Source organism: Exophiala mesophila (genome assembly GCF_000836275.1).
Source record: "Exophiala mesophila strain CBS 40295 unplaced genomic scaffold supercont1.7, whole genome shotgun sequence".
Taxonomy (NCBI): Eukaryota; Fungi; Ascomycota; class Eurotiomycetes; order Chaetothyriales; family Herpotrichiellaceae; genus Exophiala; species Exophiala mesophila.
Window position 1 is genome coordinate 226,690 of NW_015622510.1, and position 20,738 is coordinate 247,427.

The 20,738-nt window shown below is 51.9% G+C and overlaps 7 protein-coding genes across 8 annotated transcripts; 5 read left to right on the forward strand and 2 right to left on the reverse strand.

Moving 5' to 3' along the window:
• Window positions 1-888: 888 nt before the first annotated feature.
• Window positions 889-3,047, forward strand: PV10_09031. Of its 2 annotated transcripts, none has more exons than XM_016374135.1 (2): window positions 889-2,143; window positions 2,244-3,047. In XM_016374135.1, the coding sequence occupies exons 1-2, from the start codon at window positions 1,349-1,351 to the stop codon at window positions 2,340-2,342; spliced, it is 894 nt and encodes a 297-aa protein (XP_016219679.1). In that variant the 5' UTR covers window positions 889-1,348; the 3' UTR covers window positions 2,343-3,047. The 2 variants fall into 2 exon arrangements, with proteins under 2 accessions (XP_016219679.1, XP_016219678.1); XM_016374134.1 differs by having other exon boundaries at window positions 2,389-3,047.
• On the reverse strand, window positions 2,639-6,518 carry PV10_09032 (uncharacterized protein). The gene has a single exon (XM_016374136.1). It carries the CDS (start codon window positions 6,359-6,361, stop codon window positions 2,747-2,749), a length of 3,615 nt encoding a protein of 1,204 aa, XP_016219680.1. The 5' UTR covers window positions 6,362-6,518; the 3' UTR covers window positions 2,639-2,746.
• A 2,425-nt stretch (window positions 6,519-8,943) lies between these two features.
• On the forward strand, window positions 8,944-9,783 carry PV10_09033 (uncharacterized protein; the record flags this gene model as incomplete). Its single annotated transcript, XM_016374137.1, has 1 exon — window positions 8,944-9,783. The coding sequence occupies one exon, from the start codon at window positions 8,944-8,946 to the stop codon at window positions 9,781-9,783; it is 840 nt and encodes a 279-aa protein (XP_016219681.1).
• Window positions 9,784-10,079: 296 nt separating this feature from the next.
• PV10_09034 (uncharacterized protein) lies at window positions 10,080-11,369 on the forward strand (the record flags this gene model as incomplete). Its single annotated transcript, XM_016374138.1, has 1 exon — window positions 10,080-11,369. The coding sequence occupies one exon, from the start codon at window positions 10,080-10,082 to the stop codon at window positions 11,199-11,201; it is 1,122 nt and encodes a 373-aa protein (XP_016219682.1). The 3' UTR covers window positions 11,202-11,369.
• Window positions 11,257-12,618, reverse strand: PV10_09035 (uncharacterized protein). Its single transcript, XM_016374139.1, has 3 exons — window positions 12,522-12,618; window positions 12,398-12,405; window positions 11,257-12,337 (listed from the first exon to the last, which is right to left on the reverse strand). The coding sequence occupies exons 1-3, from the start codon at window positions 12,568-12,570 to the stop codon at window positions 11,312-11,314; spliced, it is 1,083 nt and encodes a 360-aa protein (XP_016219683.1). The 5' UTR covers window positions 12,571-12,618; the 3' UTR covers window positions 11,257-11,311.
• Window positions 12,619-12,780: 162 nt separating this feature from the next.
• On the forward strand, window positions 12,781-14,509 carry PV10_09036 (uncharacterized protein; the record flags this gene model as incomplete). Its single annotated transcript, XM_016374140.1, has 3 exons — window positions 12,781-12,896; window positions 12,951-13,570; window positions 13,641-14,509. The coding sequence occupies 3 exons, from the start codon at window positions 12,781-12,783 to the stop codon at window positions 14,507-14,509; spliced, it is 1,605 nt and encodes a 534-aa protein (XP_016219684.1).
• Window positions 14,510-16,790: 2,281 nt separating this feature from the next.
• On the forward strand, window positions 16,791-17,147 carry PV10_09037 (uncharacterized protein; the record flags this gene model as incomplete). Its single annotated transcript, XM_016374141.1, has 1 exon — window positions 16,791-17,147. The coding sequence occupies one exon, from the start codon at window positions 16,791-16,793 to the stop codon at window positions 17,145-17,147; it is 357 nt and encodes a 118-aa protein (XP_016219685.1).
• Window positions 17,148-20,738: the final 3,591 nt, after the last annotated feature.

Sequence of the window (20,738 nt, forward strand, 5' to 3'; positions counted from 1 at the left end):
TGACATTATTGCATCATGTGCAAACGTTCTCAGATTTGTACAGCTGGTCGTGGGTCCAGTCTTATTATCTAAAAGAGCGATTGTGGCGTCTGATGGGAGGATCTGAATGAACACAATAGTCTTGCTGTAGCTTCATTTTTAGGGTCGAGGCTTGTTAACAAGGTTCTCAGCCGTGCCAAATGTGCGCCTAATAAGACTCTATTAAACTATGGCTGCAGGTCCACGGGTCGGCCGCTGGTTAAAAGGTCTAGGGGGCGTTGAACATGATGCACCGGTAATCTAGAGCGTGCTTAGAAGGGGGCATGGAGATCCAAGTGGCTGCAGGAGGCGTTAAGGCTTGAAGGGCCACCGAGGACTTATGGGCCCCTCGACCCTTAAGACTCCCCTTTCCGACGAGCCTAGAAGTCTTTTTCAGCCATCCAGTTCGCCATAAACGCCATGGTTATACATACAGTACATACTCCGTACAGTACATACTAAATACTCCATCTACAACAATTCTCCTTAGAGCATGTCGATCACAATCTGGATAGCAGCTGTGGCAATCATACCATACAGTATGTGGTAGTAAACGCCTATCTCTCACCCTGGATCGCAAATCCGGCTGCCCAGCGAGCCACTTCATGTCAACAAGATAGAGCTTAGATTTGTCCCAATTAATGATTTCTGGACCAGACTAGCTGCATCCTCACAGAGATTCTGGAGCCTCATCACGCAAGCCCCTGCAGATTCCACCTTCCTGTAGAGACTAGGGACCGACGCATGTGGTGACGGCTGTAGCGTGTTCGTGTCCACTATTGCTGTCCTACTCTTTTCCTATCAATTTATGTCAAGCCAGAGAACAACTCTCAGTATTTCAATCACCTCCTCCCTCCCAAGAAACACTGACGGCACGTCACAATCAGATTCTGCTCTTGCCATAATTTCATCCTCTTGGCTGAGCAACTCCAACGAGTCCTTGATCGTTCCTTCCCGTATCTTTTTATGCCCACCCCCCCACCTTCCTATCTACGCGTGCAGTGCCTGTGCCCGTGCCTGCCTACAACTGCAAAAGTCCTTTTCTTAGTGCCAGACTTTATTGTTCTTGCCTGCGCCTTCAACCTCAACCTCAACCTCAACTTCCGTCCACTCTTCTGAACCTATCAGCACTTCACCATCCAAACATCTATCTAGGAGGCTGACCAGCCTCAACCAGTCCGCCAACAGTGGCACATCTCACAATCTATCTTTCTACTACAGCAACAGCCACAGCGCAGGCTCTTGTGCCATCATCTCCATCGATACACACCAACTCTTCATTTCAACCTCCTTTATTCTCATGACCTGACCTCAATCCTACTCGCCCACCATGTATCTGACATCTAAAACCCTCGTCCTACTCCTCTCAGTCATCCGATCAACCCTCGCATCAACAGAGCAAGTCTCGAAACCTTGTACAATCATATCCCCTACTTCAGGTTCCTTCTTCGACCTCCGTCCCCTTCAATTGACTGTTGAGGGAACAAAATACCAGGTGGCAACAAACGAGTCCTATCATGTCAAAGGCTACGACTATCCCTCAAACTTTTCCATGAACTTTTGCGCTCCTGTCGTCGAAGAACTGGTAGATGTCGAGGGAATACCCACTTCCAGAATCGCAAACGTGTCGGCCTTCTACAAGGACAGCCGCGGCGATATTCACAGTATAGGACAACAGAACGACCTTCCCTTTTTCCGCGGCAAGAAGCTCCTCCTCAACTACACTCAGGGTTCTCCGTGCCCCGATCTCGACGAGGACGGCGTCCCCCAAGACCCAGATCTCGTCGAAAGAAAGACCAACAACCGTCGCAAGTCGACTCTATTGTCATTTGTCTGTGACACTGCTCCAAATTTGTCCGGACGCCCTGCAATCTCCTTTATTGGCTCACTTGACCACTGCACCTATGTTTTCGAAGTGCGATCCCGCAACGCCTGCGGTGGTACAACCCAGTCTGAAGAGAAAGGCACCTTGGGTCCCGGCGCCGTCTTTGCTGTCATCCTGGGTATCGCTCTGTTGGTCTATCTTATTGGTGGTATCGTTTATCAACGCAACGTCATGCACCAACGTGGTTGGCGCCAATTGCCCAATTACGCCGTCTGGGCCGGCCTGGTCAGTTTCGTCTCGGTATGTGTTCCCCCCCCCCTTTTCCATCTATCCTCGTTTCTTCCTGTATGATTTCCTTGTCCGGCGCGCCACTCCTTACCAACTCTCGTGTGCTTTCTAGAGCCCGTTGTCCTTGCACAATCGTCGGAAACGTCGTCCTACAAATTCCAAAGACGCCTGGCAGCCGCACACTTACTCTTACAAATCCGACATGCCCTGAATCTCGCTGCGCAAAAGCGTCCACCCGCTGACTTTTGCCCATCAAGGATATGTTCATCATCCTCTTCTCGTCTTGCTCTCAGAGAATGCCCAATAGACTTACAGAACTCTTTGCTGGTCGAAGAGGTTATCATCGTGTCGGTGAGAACCGTGCCCCGGAACGCGGTCCAAACGCCGACGACGAGAACCGTTTGATCGACCAGTTGGACGAGGAATGGGACGATTAAAACCCACCCACTCCAGCAACGCACAAGTGGACCACAATAGAAAACGCGTCCTCCTCTCGCGTGCCGCTCATTGATGCTCGAATATTTTGTTTTGCTATTTCAGGCGAATATCCTCCTACATGCAAAAATATCCGGCATCCTACAGATTTCAAGGTTCATATACAAAACAATATGTGCTTCATCGCCCGGTCGAGCCTGTGTCGAATCCTCCGCCCATGTCGCTCTCGGGTCCTCCTCCGGCCCCAAGATCACTCAGGTCCATGCCATCCAGCGCCGTCCCGCCATATTCACCCATCTCACTATAGCTCGGAGGCTCAATGTTGAACGGCAGTAACCATGCCGACGAACTCATATCCACCGAGCCCCCATTCATGTCCCCATATCCTCCAAAGCCGGTCCAATCAATGGCGTCCCAGGGGGTGTTGGTCGTAAAGTTGTTCATGGGGGAATTGGCATTGAGGGACAGACCCTGCCCGGCGGCGCTGGCAGGGTCTACGCCGGCATAGGCGCCAAAGACCATTTGTCGGTCCATTTGAGGTAGCGCCGAAGCGAAGGCAAAATTATTAAACCCCTGGTTGGTGGGTGAACTGTAGCCAAATGGATCATTACCTGGCTGTGACTGTTGAGGTCCTCCATATTGCGTGGTTGCGTAGAGACTGGGTGACGTGATATCAAAGTCGCTGGGGTTGAATGGGTGCGCAAGGTTGATGTCCTGAGATGCGGCGTTCGAGAGTCGATGAACTTGATGTCCACCTTGAGACGACTGGGAAAGTTGATGGGGCGTCGTCCCAGCCACGGCGTTTGGACTCAACGGAGTCACGGCGGCAGCGGTAGCGGTAGCGGTAGCGGTAGCACCACCAGACCCAGAGTTATTCATGGGTGCTCCCTCTTTGCTCCCATCTTTCGTTGCTGCTGCTGCTGCTGCCGCCGCCGCCGTGCCAACATCGCCCTTAGCATCCTTTGCCTTCTTGCCAGGAGTTTCTGCCACGCTCTTGCCCCTCCGCCGGGCGAATTTTTTGCCTCGTGGCCCTCCAGAACCGTCGTCAGCCTTGCTGGGCGGGCTTAAAGTCGCAAAAAACTCTTCCACACTCTGCAAGTCACTTCGTTGCGACATGACCGCGTCCGACGTCCCGGCATCCCCCCGATATTCAAGGTGCGACTTCTCCCATTCACTTTCACTGACGCCGTGCGGGTACTTGTCGAACCAGTCGCCGTACTGGAACATGGCCTTGGACGACGACCCGCTTTCCCCGTTACCACCGCCCGGAATAGGAGTTCCGCCAGGTGTCACGGCTCGGCTGTCCGGATCCGTTGTAGACCTGGTCGTGGCCGCTCCGCCCTTGCCGCCCGCCTCGTCCAGGTCCATCAGCATCGGGGTAGCCGAGTGTGATTGCGACGATGACGCCGTGCGCATCACCTCCGGACGTCGCGCGTTGCCGGCCATGGCCCGCGCCGCCAAGTGTTGCTGCGACCGGGCAGCCGCGTCGGCGAATGCGCGGTACAGGTCCTTGACACTCTCGGCCATGTAGTGAAACATACCCCAGTACCGTTTCATCCGTGTCAGGTATTTGTAGTTGTGCCGCAGATTGTCCTTGCTGGCGGCTTCCAGACTTGCCGACTTGCTAAAGATTCCCCAAACGTGCACTGTCGCCGCCGCATATGCGCAGTAGCCTGCAAATGGCACTGTAAGCGTCAACCCCGTGGAGTCGGCAATCAATTTGGAAATGAGCGCGGCGGATTCGAGAACCGTTGTGGCCGAGCTGGAGAGGAATGTCTTGGGCATGCCGGCTGCGGTGTAGGCGGTATGATGCGGGCGAGTGGACGGTGTGGTCGGGATGGCAAAACGGTGGAGGAAGAGCGAGGTCTGCGCAAGGACAATGTGAAGGAAGAGAAATTGGTTGGCCAGGCGTTCCGAGCTGTGTGTGGCAAGGTTTTCCGGCGTATAGGTCATGTAGTCGGGGAGAGAGGTTTTGAGCTGTTGAATCTGCCGCTGGAGAGTAGCGAATTGTGATAACGGATCCCAGATGGGGTGAGGATCTTTTTCTTTGCCGCCGAGATTCAGGTATTTGACGATTCGTTTCCAGAGGACCACTCCCCGGACAATATAAGCTGCCACGCCCATGTTGGCTTTGGCCTCTGCCGCCAAGGCATCATTACTGCTGGCAGCATCGAGAGATTTCTTGTTATCGGTTCGAATATTGCCATGGAGATCTTCGGTGGGACCGGGGACTTCCATCTGGAAATGCGATTCTTTGATCGGGAGCTGAATTTGGTAATAATCTTCGTTGAGAAAGGAGGGCCGTTCAGTCCCAGAGGAATTGAACGTGTCCATCAGGTAGCATGCCCACATGGTTCTTCGGCGGATCTCTCGGTCGGTAAAGGATAGCTGGGGCGGTTTGGGGCCCTTTTTGCCTTCATTGTTTGCAAGCTGATTTCGACCCAATGGATCATGATCGAGCTCGCGGTGCAATTGCAATGCATAACCCATTCGCATGGCCTGGCCGCCAAAGGACCAGGAAAGACCGCCTTCGCAGGTGCCAAAGTAATGCAGACCCAACATTAACATGGCGGTGAGAATGGTGATGTTCGGTTCGTAATGTCGCTTCTCGACGATGCGACGAGCTGGGGTGGCCCACTGCTCTCCACGCAAGAAAGCCGGCTCCGTACTGACCTGAGGGTGAGAAGAAAAACGGGCCGAGATGGCACAAACGGCCAGGATGAGAACGGGTGGAATGGTCCCTGCCTTTAATTTCCTCATGAAACTCGGCTTGTGAAGCAGGAGATACGACTGGCCGTAGATGCAATCGAAGAAGACCTCGGCGAGATGTTCCTGGATATGCTGCGGCGGAAGGGACTCAGAGCCTTCGATAAAGAGCTTGTTTTCGCCCTCGCGCTGTTTTCGTAAGCCTACCGTGGGATCGAGTGCACCGGTCTTTTCCTTGGGGACCTTCCATTCTTGCAATTCGTGCGTAAAGGCTTCTTCGGCAGATCGCTTCTTCGGCTGCTCTTTGTCCTTCTTGAGCACCTGTCCAGGGAGAGGTGGTCGGACGGAAGCTCGACCCGTAGCGGAGAAATCTGGCACTTCGTCCTTGGGGATCACACGGATGACTCGATCTTCCATCCTTTTCAGTCGTTTGTCAAGCATGGCCATGTAGTCTGTACGCGGGGCGGCTTTGCGCGCGGCGACCTTGTAGACACATGGGATTCTTGCGCGCAGACAATGCTTACAGGCGGGCTTTTCGCCAGAACATCTGATTTTCTTCCGGCGGCAGGCGATACAGGCCAGAGGAAGTCGCTTTCGTTCTTTACCGGCCTTGGTCTTTAGTTCGCTCCATGCTGGCAGTTTTTGGTCGTCAGGAGGTTGCTTCTTGTCCGGCTCGGATCCGCTGGGACGTCTTCTTGGCGATGATTCTGCATTGCTGGGGGCGGCGGGCGGGAGTGGGTTGGCGGGAGTCCATTGACTAAGGGCAGCGGCACCAAACAGATCATGGTCAAATGCAGAATCGATGCTGGCGAGGCTGCCACGATGTTGGGGACTGGGGATTCGACCTGACGCGTAGCGGACTGAATCTGGGAAGGTTCCTCGTGCTGGAAAAGTGTGACTGTGGGTTGAACGAAGATCCGGAGGGGCGTCAATGCCACTGTTACTGCTTCCATGAGGACTGCCATCAAAGGGGAAACCGAATTCTGTAGACGCGGGCGAATCCTGATCAAAGGTGGATGGCTTTGACGCTGGCCGTGGCGTCTGAGAGATGATGATGCCATCAATGCGGGGGTTGCGTGAAGTGGACATGGTGAGAGGTGTAATAAGAACAAAAGGGTATGAGCATCAGGTCGCGGATGGAAACAAGGCCTAATGCGCTCAACGTGGCGGAATTGGATGGCGATCGATCCAAGGAACCCTACATGTCCTCATACGCAGCAGCTTCGGAGCTGGCGAGATGGAAGCGTGAGTTGAAACAATGAGAACAACACACACGTTGGAGGAGGAGATGCACAAAAAGTCTGTAGTTTGGAAGAAGTGAAGCACGTGATAAGATCACGGGGTTCTCACGTGGTGCGTGCGGCGGCGGAGGTCGATCGAGCTCGATTGAGATTGGGATTTGGGATCGAGACCGAGATACGCGTGGGTTTCGCACTGAGCATGCAGATAGTGAATAGAGAGAAAGGATGAGGGAAACGCAAGGCTGGCAGATTGAAGTTGTAGAGCTCAGAGGTGTCGTCAAAATGTCAAGTGTCGAGGGTGTGTAGTGGGGGGTGATGGTCAGCGAGACTGCAGTGCTCTCGTCTCGACCGTTCGACTCGTCGTAGAGTCAGACACATGCACGAAAGGCGGGAGTCAACTTTCTGACAAGGACTGTGGCTTGAAATTGTGGGAGAAGGGAAGCTTGGGAGGAATTGGCCGAAAGGAGCTGGCGTCTTCCTCTCTTCCTAACAGTCAAGTCTGGTGAGTCCGTGACCTTGATGTGGGTTTCTTGTGGGAAAAGATTGTGGGGCAGATGGAAAAGATTGCCTTCTTTCAGGCTCTAGCTTGATACTTTAAGCAGTTGAACAGCCTGTGATGGCCTAGACAGCCGGTTTTTTAGCCCTCGTGGCTCTTTTAACCTTTGGTGCTCTCGGGGAGGCCAGGGGGGCCGAGGGGCAAGGGGGCCGCCCACCAACCGGCGCTCTCAGCCCTGTCAATTATCCTACGCTGAGTGGCCAGTCTCAAATGCGGAGTAATGGTGGCCCGGTGGATGACCTTCTGTCACTTATCGAATATGGAACTATGAAAATGAGTCTATGATATGACTAGTAGGTACCTAGGCACGAATGGCACGCCGGGGAGTACCCAGATGTGTCGTGGTCATCCAGACGCCTGCATAAGTCCAAGCTACCACCCCGCATGGACATGAAATCAGAGGCCGAGGAGGCGACGCACAACCGACGACACAAGCACTGACAGGTAAGACAACACAGCATCTATGAATAGGCGTCTTGCAGGCCAATACACTACAATCAGAGGGTACAACATCCAGTGGGCTGGGAGAAGGACTTCCCAAGGCGCCAACCTCATATTAACCCAAAACATCTCCCTCCCAATCTGCGACGATGATATTTCACAGGCGGTGGCATGCAGCTGTCTAGGGGCGATCCTGGCCTTCCTTGGGCCGGGGATCTCCCAAGATTGTGCCCGCGGTCGCCCAGAGTCTCCAGACCCATTCTGACCACACTAGGTTTCCCCTTCCTCCAATCATGCCTAGCCCAAAGCCCCTCAGAAGATTGTTCAAGGAACAACACATATCATATCATAGGCTAATCCAGTACTGGTGCAATGCCACGTCCCTCGAATTTTCAATAATACCTTGATCAATTTTCTATTTCCATTAGAACGAGCGCAACTTGACAATGGTGATACCAGTAGGATATAAGGAGATCATCAGTCAGTCGTGGCAGTGCATCTCTGGACACAATTAGCACAACTGAGGTCCTGCCTCACCGTATCCCCGCCTCCTCTTCTCTATACGGTCGACCATGGAGTGTTGGGACGCAAACAGCAGTCATGAATTTGATAACTTCACGAAACTCATCTTTAAACAAGATGTGCGTCATCTTTGCCAGCTCAGCAGCCTCAGAACAAGTCATACAAACCGCTATGACCTAAAAGATAGGTTCTCGACCACGGTCAGTCTCAACTTCGTCTTGTTTGGGACACTAGCATGTTGCTCACTTCTCCGCAGTCATGTCCAGTGATCTTTGTCCTGGACTGTGTTGTGCCCTGCCAGTTTCCTCTTACATGACTTCATTGCCGGAACAAATTGCACAGCTCGTCTTGTCACAATTTGACAGCCTTCCCCTGAAGTGTAAGCCGCATATTCAGCCAGACGGGAGGCGGGAGTGGACACCTTTGTCCGCCGTCGTGCTCGTCCGGGGTAAGGCTTACCATCCCTCCTATACCGCTCCCGTCATCCTTGTCACTTACATGATCCCACGCAGAGCCCAAAAATGAACTGAAGTGTGTCTCTCTGGGGTGAGTACGTCAAAAACACCGGTGTGTTTGCCCCACGCTATCATGATTAAGATCTAATCCTGGGACATAGGACAGGCACCAAATGCCTCGCCGTCTCGTCAATTCCAAAGTGCAACGGTCTTGTCTTGCATGACTGTCACGCCGAAGTATTAGCCTTGCGAGGCTTCAACTATTGGTTGCTCAGAGAGGCCCAGCGCCTTGTTCGAGACCCCGCCTCTACATCCCATTATCTCGAATTCGTTCAAGCTACTATATCGACCCTAGAGGGCACCGATCATTCGTGCTCGTTCCAAGCGCCTTTCAAGCTAAAAGAAGATGTGTCTATTCACTTCTTCACCACTCAAGCTCCCTGTGGGGATGCATCTATGGAGATCCTCATCAACGCTATGGACCCTCGAGAAGTAGAGCCGTGGCAGCCTCCGGAGTCTACCTCTTCACCGTCGCATTTACAAGGCAGAGGCCACTTCTCACTGCTAGGCTATGTTCGCCGAAAGCCATCTCGAGCCGATGCCGAACCCACCCTGTCCAAGTCGTGTACCGACAAGTTGGCCGTCAAGCAGTTCACCAGCGTCGTAGCATTTCCAGCTGATTGCTTTGTGCAAAGGACAGATAACGCATATCTCAAGAACCTCATCACATATAGCGACCAGTATGACCAGGTTGGCTTCGAACGAGCTCTGGGACCTCGTGGTAGATTGGCCAATATATCAGGCGATGGTCATTTCTTTGGAATTGAGGAGCTCCCGCAAGGAAGTCCTCGATTCTTATTTGAAAAGCCTACCAACATTGTCGGAACAGCATCTCCACAAAAGTCCAAGGCAGCGAATACATCTACGATGTGGGTGGCAAGCCCAAATCCATCAGGGAATGCTGTTCACGAAGTTTTGGTCAATGGCGTCAAGCAAGGGTACAAACAATGGGATCATAGGCAGAGCAAAGCGAGTGTGGTTTCTCGAAGGCACCTCATTCACCTTGCCAGGTCTATTTGTACAGATATGTCTGGTGGTGACACCTCCGACCTCTCATTGGGCTATCGCCTCAATGAAATTGCTGCCACCATATCAGGCGTCTTCAATCAGGATCAGTACTCGAAGATGAAAGCTAGTCATCTCAGATACGAAGCGATTGAATTGAAGGCCAGGGTCAAGAGGTCACTGGGAAGTTGGCAGCAGAACTCTGGTGACTCGGAATGGCCATGTGATTAACTGTCACCATGACTCGTTAATCTCGAATGGCAGACGTCGTGGCACAATCATCCCCAATACCAAGTATATATCCTGGGAGCCGGCGGTGAAACTTATAGCCTTGGATTTCTAACCATAAGTGAAGACAGCCACAACACTTTGTTACCCTCCCGGAAAACCAGGAACCAGGCAGCACGGCACTCTCGCGTTCGCGTTTGCGGTCTCCTGTAACCGCTGTTGCAACAATATAAATATTTCTTTGCGCTTGAGATATTCCATCACACTATCAAGGCCCGCAGCTTCAAATATCTTCCACCATGCCTCCTCCGCACCTTAATCTCCCATTCAGACCCAAGAAGTCTGAATTCGGTCCGGCTTTAGCAACGAACGACCCACCAGATGATAGTATATCATCAGCGCCACGACCCAATTCAAATTCCCTCCACCATCATGACTACGACCACGCCCGGCGCGATCATGGTCTGCGAAATCAGTCCACCATCCAACAGATATTAGCGAGCATCGAAGCCTCTCAAGCAACACCATCCACAAGGATCGAAAATGCCTTTGCCCCGAAGGATTTTGCATTGATGGATGTTGAGGAAGACGCGATGTTCTTTCGTCTTGGGAAGACCTCTGGGCTTACTTCAAGGGTCATTGTCTCCGGTGACATCGGTGGTGTACCTGTATTTGTCAAGAAGAGCCAATGCATCACGGACAAGCCACTTGAAGAAAATGAGAATCGCGATTTGGAGACCTCCATGATTGAAGCAAAGAAATCGCCATCAACTGACAATCTTGCCGACTTTTCTGATCATCTGCGAGATGCACAATCCTTTCCGGCAAAGCAGGACAAGAGCAAAGAGCATGGACATAAACCAAACCAATTCATGGGTAGCCAACTCAAATGGCTCCGCTGGGCCTTCTCACAAGTCCACCCCGAATCTGTCGCTATTGTTGTGCAGCTAGAGGTTCAAATCACTGCAACAAATTCGCCAAAAGGCCCCGGACTGACTTTTCTGGCGACTTTGGAGAGAAGTGTCCACATCAGTGATCTTTGGAGGACCATCAAGAAAGAGAATTATTTCTTTCTTCGAAACGCACGTCTACAAGATAGCACTCCCAAACGCTGGAGTTTTCAGCTACGTCGGACATTCTATGAGACACCGCATGCTCCTTTGGTCTGGAGCGCCGCCACCAGAGGCATTGACGACTACACCCAGGTTGACCGGGCATGGCAAGACTTTCTGGAAAAATGCGTAGAACAAGGCAGGGAGAGTGCTCAGAGACTTCTAGACGAAGCTAGGTTCAAATGTGACAGAGCAGTGATCAAGCTATCTCATGCTCCTTACACTGTCGAGGGTCACCCGAGGGAAGTTCCAGACTTGAGTCACGACACAAAGGCTCGGGTCTATGGCAAGATGCATATTGGCTTCTAAGAAGAGAACAAGAGGTCCGACACGGATCCAGAAGTGAGCAACGAGTAAAATGGGTCTCTTCTTGATTTACGGGTCTATGCCTAGTAATCAGTAGGTGTGGTCTATGCCAATCATTTCACAAAATTCGTAGCCTCGTCAGCTTTAGCCATGCATGATTCGAGGGTTGACCAAAATTTGCCACAGTCCAACGCTCGTGGAATTCTTACCCCTTTACCGGTTTTGGCCTTTATGGCGGTGGTCCTCCCAACTTGCTCGCCTTCGAGGATGACATCCACATCCCACCTCTCGCCGTCGTTATCATAAAATGCTATTTGAGCATTCGAGTCCACATGATCGGCTAACAGGACCGCTACAGCGAGCGGATCATGCAAGGGGGGGCCCTCAACTAGCCCAAAAACCTCGGCGTAGGTATGGGCAAAGAACATGAGGAGCTCGTTAAACATGGTTCGTAGTCTGGTTGGGCCATTGACGCCGTTGAGGAGCATGTCTTGAATCTCTGCCGTGGCATAGGCTTGATGAGTCAGATCGAGTGGGATCAGTGTGGTTTTGGCAGCGAGGACGGGGTTGGTGAGGACGCTGCGTGCAGATTCAGGATCCGCCCAAATGTTGAACTCGGCGAATGGGGTGACGTTGCCAATCCGTTCGTGAGTCTGGCCTTGTGCATCAAGATAGGGTGGTCCCATGGTGACGTGGGTAAAGTCGTTGCCAATGGCTCCGCCCATGATGCTGATGCCGGCAATGTGTGTCGCGAGAGAAGGGTAGACGGCAAATAGTAGCGCTGTGTTGGTAAGCGGTCCAGTGGCGACAAGCCATGCTGTTCCCGCTGGTGTCGAAATCAATGCTTCATAGATTTCATTGATGGCAATACAATGAGTCAAAGCTTTCCGCTGCGGGTTGGGCAACAAATCTGTGCCCGCAAGCCCTGACTCGCCGTGGATGTCCGTGGCAGGATGCACACTTCGACAATATGGATTGTGAGCGCCTGGAACCACTGGTGTCTGAGGATGTCCAATGGCTTCCAAGACACTTAAAGCGTTGAGCGTTGTCTTGGAGAGCGGAGCATTGCCGTGAGTGGTGCTGATACCCAGCAGATCCAAGGATGGATGATAGACTGTGAGCAATATGGCGCAGGCATCCTGGAGGCCTGTTAGAGTTGGACGGTGGAGGTCGTACGCCCGTCTCTAGGGGCTACTCACATCGTGTCCTGTTGAAGCATATCAATGACTGTATCGATATAGATATATGAAACAGGAGGGAGACAAGCAGGGGAGTTCACACATAGAAGTAAGAACGAGGACAATTTGATGGCTAAAGACCTACCTGGGTCGCAATCCAGCCAGACTGGGATCCTTTGGTGGCCAGAGGCCATGCTAGAGTGGTTTCTTGTCTATGGTGAGGGACTGAGGTGTGATGAGGGCATGTCTACCTAGATTTAATTCGAATGTGTGATCAAACAGGTCGTCGACGCCGTGTCATCAACTTCTTACGACACGTGACTGGGGGTGTCCTGATTGGGAAGAAGCCGAAAAAACGCCAGCCAAACAAGGAAACCCCTCCGATGACATCCTCCCTCCCAAAAATGTCCCAAGTTCGCAGTCAAATCGTCTGTTGTACCGCAGCCTCGACACACTGTTCCAGCCTCTGGGCCAATCACACGTTGACACACATTCGACGCCGTCAACGTGGACCAAACCGGTGAGCTATTCATCCTGCCCCTGCATTGCCAGCGTGGCCGACGTCTTGTTCAAGATCCAGCTTGGTCTTCAGAGCCCAAGCTTGCAATCCTCGAAACCGGTTGGCACCATACCAGGATTTCTACAAGAAGGGCCATGCTCGCAACGCTCATGGTCTTGAGATGACCGCTCTCTCTCCCTCGCGCCCTCCCTTCCCGAACCTGGCCACCAAATCTACCTCGACTGCTCAGTCTTCTCAACTCAATGCCCTGGCCGACAACAAGGGCGCCTCTGGACGTCCGTCCTCTCGCACCGTCCCTGTCACCACCACATCCTCAGAAGCAGCCACTTCCGAAAGAGCGACTTCGAACTTGATTCGAAAGACCCTGGTATCAGAAGGACAACATGCAACATCAGACTTGAGGTCAACATCCCCCACCCTCATCGACGCCATCCTACCTCCTCTCACGAGCTCCAATGATATTGATGTGCAGCTCTATGCCATTGTCGCCATCATCATCAAAGACTTTGTGAATTCATGGTATACAAGGATCACTCCCGATCGGGTCTTTGTCGATGAAGTCGTTCAGATCATTGCTCACTGTAGTCGGGCAGTCGAGCAGAGGATTAGAGGCATCGACATGAGTGAGTTGATCTTGGACGAATTGCCGTCGGTGGTGGAAAGACATGTCATTGGTAAGACCAAGCCTCCGCAAGCACCCGGCCTTTGCACAACTCTGACGGGTTTCCTTTATTGTCTACACAGCCTATCGCACCGCCAGTGCCACTTCGGCCGCCTTGCAGTACGGAGACAGTCCCCGCCGAGTCTACCATGCTTTGAATCCACATCCAGCCCTCGACCCTTCCCTCCCAGAGGACGACCGGCTCAATCACGAATCTGCCTACCGGCAACTACTCGTCCAAGGCGCTCTGGCACTTCTCCTACCGACCGAGGACCTTACTAATGCATGTCTCAGAGCCTTGGTGACTGATATCATCGCCGACCTGATACTGGGTCGGGCCGTGGCTGACAGACTGTGTCAACCATGGTTCATTCACGGCATTGTCTCCAAGCTGGTCGAGGTCGTAACATCGTCTGCCATCGGTGAAACACATGCCGACCAGAGCTCCTCCCAGAAACATGATCGCATGAGTCGACTCGAGAAGTTTGGCCTATTACCGTCGAATAACGCTGTTCAACCACTCGATTCGCCGGTCAAGCACCAATCGCCCTTTAGCGCGTGGGCTTGGAGACTTCTCCAATACGTCTTTGTTGCATATCAAACTATACGATTCTTCCTCCTCGGAATGGCTCACGCGCGCCATCTACCCAGGAGATCCTACTACCACCAGCAGCACCAGCACCCACAGCGGGTCAAATCCCTCTCCACGCTTTCCTCTTCCTCGTCCTCGCGGTCGACAGAACCGCCCACCTCGTCGATGCAACGCCATCACGACGCCAGTCACCTTCTCCCTCGAGCAGTGCTCGACTATAGGCTATTCTCGTGCATCTCCACCATTCTGGATTTGTCGCTCCGCATGCCATGGCTGCTCGCCGGATTCAGCTTCTGGCAGCATCTCCTCTGTGCAGGACCCGGAAAACATGGGGCTGTGGATTCGACTCTTGACAAGTAAGTTGACCCATTTCCTTGCTGTTGCCATTCCCGTCATCTCGTTGTCCCCAGTCACCCGTCCGTTGTCTCATGTCCAGACCCCAATGTCGTGAGAGGGCCGTTTATCCTGGAAGCCGCAGCAGCCTGAGATCATATGATATGACTGGGCTCGATGTCAACCAATCAGTCCCACAAACCTCGATATTTGAAGCATGTGGACGCTCGATACTTTTCTTGGACCCTCCGCGCGGTGCTTAAGTTGCTTTTCTCGAGGGGGTTGGGTGAGGGCGCCAGCTTTACCCCATTCGGCAATTACGTCGTAAAGTACGGTACGGTATTTTCCAATACCGACAAACCTGTAACAACTCAACCCCCTCGACATGGCCTCACATTGGATGCGCTGAACCTGTTGTTGCTGCATGTCTTCTCCATCGTGCTTGCGCCGGGCTTGTGTGGCCCAGTTTCCAAGGTCGCGATCCTCACCAACCGGGCCCACCACGCTATCATGTCTTCAACAAACTTCCCACCAAAAATTCCACGTCTTGCTCGGTGACCCACCTTGTCAGAGATCGGTCATGTTGAAGATCTACCCTACAGATCCACCAGATGAACAAACAGAGGTCTCATTCTGCATCCATATGGCGAGATTATCCAATTGCGCGACGGGATTGGCCGGGTTTGCTGCTATTTCGCTGCATTCCAAGCCCTAACACACCTAGGGAAAGCAGTTGACATGGGTCAGGCCGCCTAACTAGCCCCTTCGTGTCTTTGAATCTGATTTCCCGGCATCCTCCTCTACAGAATCTCAGTCTCAGGTCCACCAGAGGTTTGTTACACCGTACTTCTCAGATTCTTAGTGGCCTCCCTTGAATCAGCAATGAATCTATCAAGTTCCAGCCAAAATACGCGAAGTCTCGGAAAACAAGAGACCATTTTATCGATGCAAGCCAATGACACTGCGAATCTCAATAAAATTATTGAACATCTGTCCAACTCTGCCGCATTATTGGTCGCTTACAATATATCGAAGCTCTGCATTTCGCAAAGACTTGGCCTCCCACTCTCACTAGTGCTTGCGGTCGGCTTCCTTCGGCACGCGCCGGTCAGTCGCAATCTAGCAATCCCATCTTTGGTTGCGATAATGACAATCTACCAATTCTTTTACGTCACAACTCCCCCAAGGTACAACACGAGCGCAAGTTTTCATGCCCGGCAGCCGTTATCTGTCAAGCAGGCTCCAGTGGTACACCTTGAACAACCATGTCATCTGATGCATTGTTTGCGTTACCTCCGCTTGCAACATCAAGTAAACATTAGCGTTCGGCAAGCCTGCGACAATCAGCCCCTCCGGACCTACCGCCCTCGGCTTGGGCATCCGTTTTGGCGATCTTATGCCCTCCACTGCATACACTGCCCAAGTCGACCTTTTTTTCCCCTCAAGTGGCGCTTGGAGAAACATCTTTACTCGCTGCTTTGCATCAACTAGTTCAACCCGGGTTCTGCTATACACTCCTGGCCTCCATCTGCGACGAACTCCTGCAGATTTTGCACATCCTTGATCCTGGTAACTCACACTATGGACCCATAATCCGGTATTCAACATCTGGAATATGTTAATTTGTCCAATAGCCCATCATTTCTGACGACATGGTGGACGACCTGTGAATGAATTTGGGATGGACATGAGTGAACCTATGCCTCACAACGTACTCATTGTCCAGGATTCACGATTTTCCCATTCAGGCGTGAGCCGATGCCAATAGTGTGAACACATGCTCGTGAAACGGTCCACCCGCACGTTAAGGGCCATCCCGCCGTTGGATCTGCACGTTTGTGTCTAGAACACGCCAATGACCCCCTGGATGACTTGGCCTCAGGCACAAGGCAATTTTTCGACTTTGTTCGAATGGCCACGTGAGTTGGCTTGCTGCCTCCAGAGAGCATTGTCAGGCGACTGTTTTCGATTTGAGCAGAGGTCTGTGGTCATGACAGAAGGAGAAACATGGACAAGCCAGTGAACATACTTTGACGGACACAACCCAGCTTGTCTTCAAGGATTCTCAGAAGCAAGATCGTCGCAATTGCTCTGAGCTCTTGTACGATGTCAATTTGAGAGTTGCTGAAAGAGCATTCCCAGAATTTTCCCACCGAATCCTACCAAACATGTCATTTCATAACTCGGTTTGCTGATTGAGATTTTGAGCAGATTTTTATATCACTCGATATCGACCCGGTTGTTTACTCCCAATCTCCTTCCAGCCTTGTTGCTCCAGATTCGTGCTATTCTCTTTCCCAACAATACCATGGGCCCCCCAGCTCCTCCTGCTCCAACTCCAGAGGAACAAGTGTTGATTCGGCGAAAAGCTGCCTCAGACCTTGTCTCTTTGATTCCGCCTCGAATAGCGAGGAATTTCTTCTCGGCCGAGGACGATGAGGACGTGGTGGACGAGGTAGAGGAGGTGATTCTGGGGTGGACGGACGATCTCGATTTGAACAAGTATCTTGTTTATGGGTTGTTGGAGACCATCATCCTGAAGATCTGCCCTGAGATGGTGGACAAGACACCAACAGAGCTATTGGCCGAGCGAGGTGTCAACTTCGCAGAGAATGGGGCAGAAGATGTGGATGACGTGAAGAGTATAGAATCGGGCTTGATTTAGGACCCATGTGTGGAGCGACGAGGTAGGATGTAGGTAGATGTATCTGTATTGCAGTCTCGAACAAACACTCTCGAGAGAATCCAATGATTAAGAAAGCAATGGTTGATGTGTCGGATGCCTGGGCGTAGTGGCGAGAAAGGGTGAGATGGGCCGGCCAGGTCTTGAGGCCTGCTCTCTCTCCTTTAACAAACTGTGTTCTCATCGCCTTCTCATCTCGGCTTTCTGGTAAGAAAGACTTGTCTTGGAATTTTTCAGGCATAATCAAAGTTTTTTTGGGACCAAAAACCCGTGAAACAGCGTATTCGCAGTCGAGCCGGCGCCGATCCGTCTATCAATGCCGCCTCACTTTGGGTAGGGCCTTGAGGCCACTGAAATTGACCGTCGTGCTATTGCTACATCACGCTACACCTACGTGACTTGTATACAGGCCCAGTCTAGCTTTCGCTTCACTTTGATTCTTGGTACACTAGGTCGGGCAGTAAGGGACTTTCAACCGTGCGACAGAACCTGGCAAAATCTCCGCGGTTCACCTCTCACCCATGGAGTAAGTATAAGGCCACCTAACTAGCACTACTGGAGGTCTCTACGAGCAAAGGTCCTGTGCTTCTGTACTCTAGCATGAGTGAACTCATGTCTCATCCTCTTTGAAAGGTCGAAATGCACCTGTGCCGATCTTGATACCTAGACTCCCTACAACTTACATACAGTTTACATAGAATGTTTGTCTATATGAAAAGCATATTTGACCCCCTCACCTTTCAAGCTGGGCAGAGGATGTGGACACCTCCCTGGCACGAAGCTCAAAGATGGACTTGAAAATCTTTCTCTCCCATAGAAAATTGAAGAAAAGAAGATGAACATAATATGATCTGTCGCAGAAAGCTGTCGACAAAGGCGCACAGTACACTGGCCAACGACCTCGCAGTGCCTCCAAACCAGAGCTTCAAAAAGGACACTTGAGGGGTTCTGTTAAGCCGTAGTTACCAGTAGCTACCAGTAAATTCTATGTTTCTATCTTGCTTTTGCAGGACAGCCTGGGCAGCTAATGGTGCGTGCCCACCCAATCTTCTTAATCATTGAGACTAGAGAGCAGTCAGCCTGGTGCACGAGGAGAAATGATACCAAAGAAGAGATTTGCCATCACGACAACATGTCACTATCTACCAAAACTACTTGATTCTTTCACCATGGAGTGATTTGACTAGAGGATTCGCCGCCAGTGAGGTTGGGTGATGGAGTAACAACTCGGCTGGCATTGCTCATCTAGGACTGAGGCTGTTTCGCGCATGTGATATTGATCTCCTTTGTTCCTCCCAATCTTCTTGAATGGCACGTCAGTGGAGCATTTGAGAGCGGAAACGGATCAAAGTCCCAGCCCCGTCGGGAGGAGGGCCATGGTCGGAGAACTAGGTGACAGAAGAGAAGACCCAAAGGGCGATAGAGGCGACGACATGGTGGAGCTGTCGACGGAAAGAGGGAAGCAATCGAGATGTACTTGAAAGCTGAACATTCTTAGTTGGATACCACGAGCCCATCCACTCGTCGTCGACCGAGGACAGCACGAGAGAGGTATGATCAAGCCTGTGGAGAAGGAGGATGCCAGTCCTTGGATGCCAACGATGCAGGAAAGACGGTCGGCGACAAATAATGGTTCGGCCTTAGCGGCTTGACCGCCACTGCTCCTTCGTGATTCAGCTTCGCATCATGGAACTGTCGGTTGAGTATCAGGCTGAGCAAATGACCACGATTGGGGTTGTATTAAGGAGGCGACATGTCGACGGTTGGTGTATATTGGCGACATAATTGGCAGGCAACAGGCACCACCGAATCCACTTGGCCCAGGGGACCCTAACGTAGCCTTTCTTTCTCTCATTTTTGCGGTGCTGATGGCCAGAGGCCCATCAATCCTCTCGTTGCCCCAGTCCAGTACATTGACTCGATTCTGGGACGTGGGCACGAGTCGTGGCATCGTTGTGTCAATGGATAGTGTTGGCCTGTCGTTTCTTGGTTTCTGTCAGCTTTATGTCGAGCGCCGGAATGCAGTCAGTCTCGATCAGAGACCATGGAGGTGGGGGATTGGGTTGTTGTCCCAAGGTTTGGACTGTTGGAGATCTCTGGACGTGGGATGGATGGAGTCGGGCCCCCAACGCAAGTATTTGCCCGCTGTAGTCAGAGAATAGAGGCCCGATAGTGGTAGATTGATGCTGACGATGGCTAGGCAAGGTAGCATCCGACCCGAGTACGGTATATCAGAGTTCGTCCTTTGAGTACGTTGTCTTGGGTTCCTATGGCTAGCCATGCACTTGTTCATCAACTACAACTTTCTTGATCTATGTATGGCTCTACCATAATAATCTCTAGACCCTTTGTCTCGGAATCGATTTCTGTTGGTCAATTCTTGTGGAATCTGGCTTCCGAAGTTTGGCGGCCATTGGCACCTTCTGTAACCGAAGTTTGGTCGCAACGCGGCAAACATGTCGTCCATGGAACAGGCAGCGATCAGTCTTTACAGGTTCGACAAGGTTCGACAAGGTTTGGGTTCGATGGAGACATGAAAACATCGGTTGTCTGCGATGGGAAAGTATATCTATGTAACAAACGGCACGAAGATGGATCATCAGCACCGACATACACTATAGTGGAGCCGATTCACTTTGTCTGATGTAACAAGTAGACAGATCGATCATAGACAAATCAGGGGGCAGAAGAAAGCACAACTGGATGCCTGCGATATCTCAGAGAGCTGGTGATGACTGTGCTTACGATTGCCATGGGATCACACGTCGTCATGACCTGGGATTTTGGAGTGGACTCGATGGCCGGGCGAGGCTGCCGAGAACACAAATCACTATTATATCCACAGCGAGCCTTGCAAACCCCTTTTTGTAGGAATCAAGGAAGACAAGGTTGCTTGGGAACACTGATTCGTGCCTTTGGACCAAGAAAGAAGCACGTACGCATACGCATACGCATACACCGACGTCGTAGGATCAAGTTTCATGGCCAATGCAACCAGGTGGTTAGCGGCCGTTTGGAGACTTTAGAGTAGACAAGGAGTACCTCGTGGTTCAACATCTGATGGCAGCAAGGATCTGACGACAGCGGAAGCCATGGTATGTTGGTTCCGGAGGCAAGGGAGATGTTTCGGGGAATGTGAACCCGGAAGCCAAGTAAAAAGCTCGATGGGGGAGAACATCCCATTGTGGCTTGGTAATCTGGAAAGGCGGGCGGCCATGAGGAGATACAGAAAATGGGCTTGCACTGCTGTGGTCATGGCCATGATGGCTTGCAGGATAGACGCTGTATACGGATGCCGTAAAGCGATAGACTCTGTTCATGCAAGATTCTTTCTGCTGGTGGCGGTGGTCAAGGCCAAGGTTGGTGTGTGTCGATCGACAGGGCACTTGAACCAAAGCCTACCAATATTGTAGGACGTATGTACTTGGACTTCTGAGCCAGACTCGAGATCGCATCGTCGGCTGTCTGGAGAAGAGTTTCAGCCGACAGCCTCACTCTGTACACGAGGTGGTGGCCGCCAGTGCCGCCACGGCCTGACACTCATGGTGAGGCTGCTTTGTCAGAGAGATCGCC

Bases quoted from the DNA above. Each gene is read 5' to 3' on its own strand.
- PV10_09031 (XM_016374134.1), top strand. From the start codon at position 1,349: ATGTATCTGACATCTAAAACCCTCGTCCTACTCCTCTCAGTCATCCGA. The intron at 2,144-2,388 runs GTATGTGTTCCC...TTGCCCATCAAG, and splicing joins GCCTGGTCAGTTTCGTCTCG to GATATGTTCATCATCCTCTT.
- PV10_09032 (XM_016374136.1), bottom strand. From the start codon at position 6,361: ATGTCCACTTCACGCAACCCCCGCATTGATGGCATCATCATCTCTCAG.
- PV10_09035 (XM_016374139.1), bottom strand. From the start codon at position 12,570: ATGGCCTCTGGCCACCAAAGGATCCCAGTCTGGCTGGATTGCGACCCA.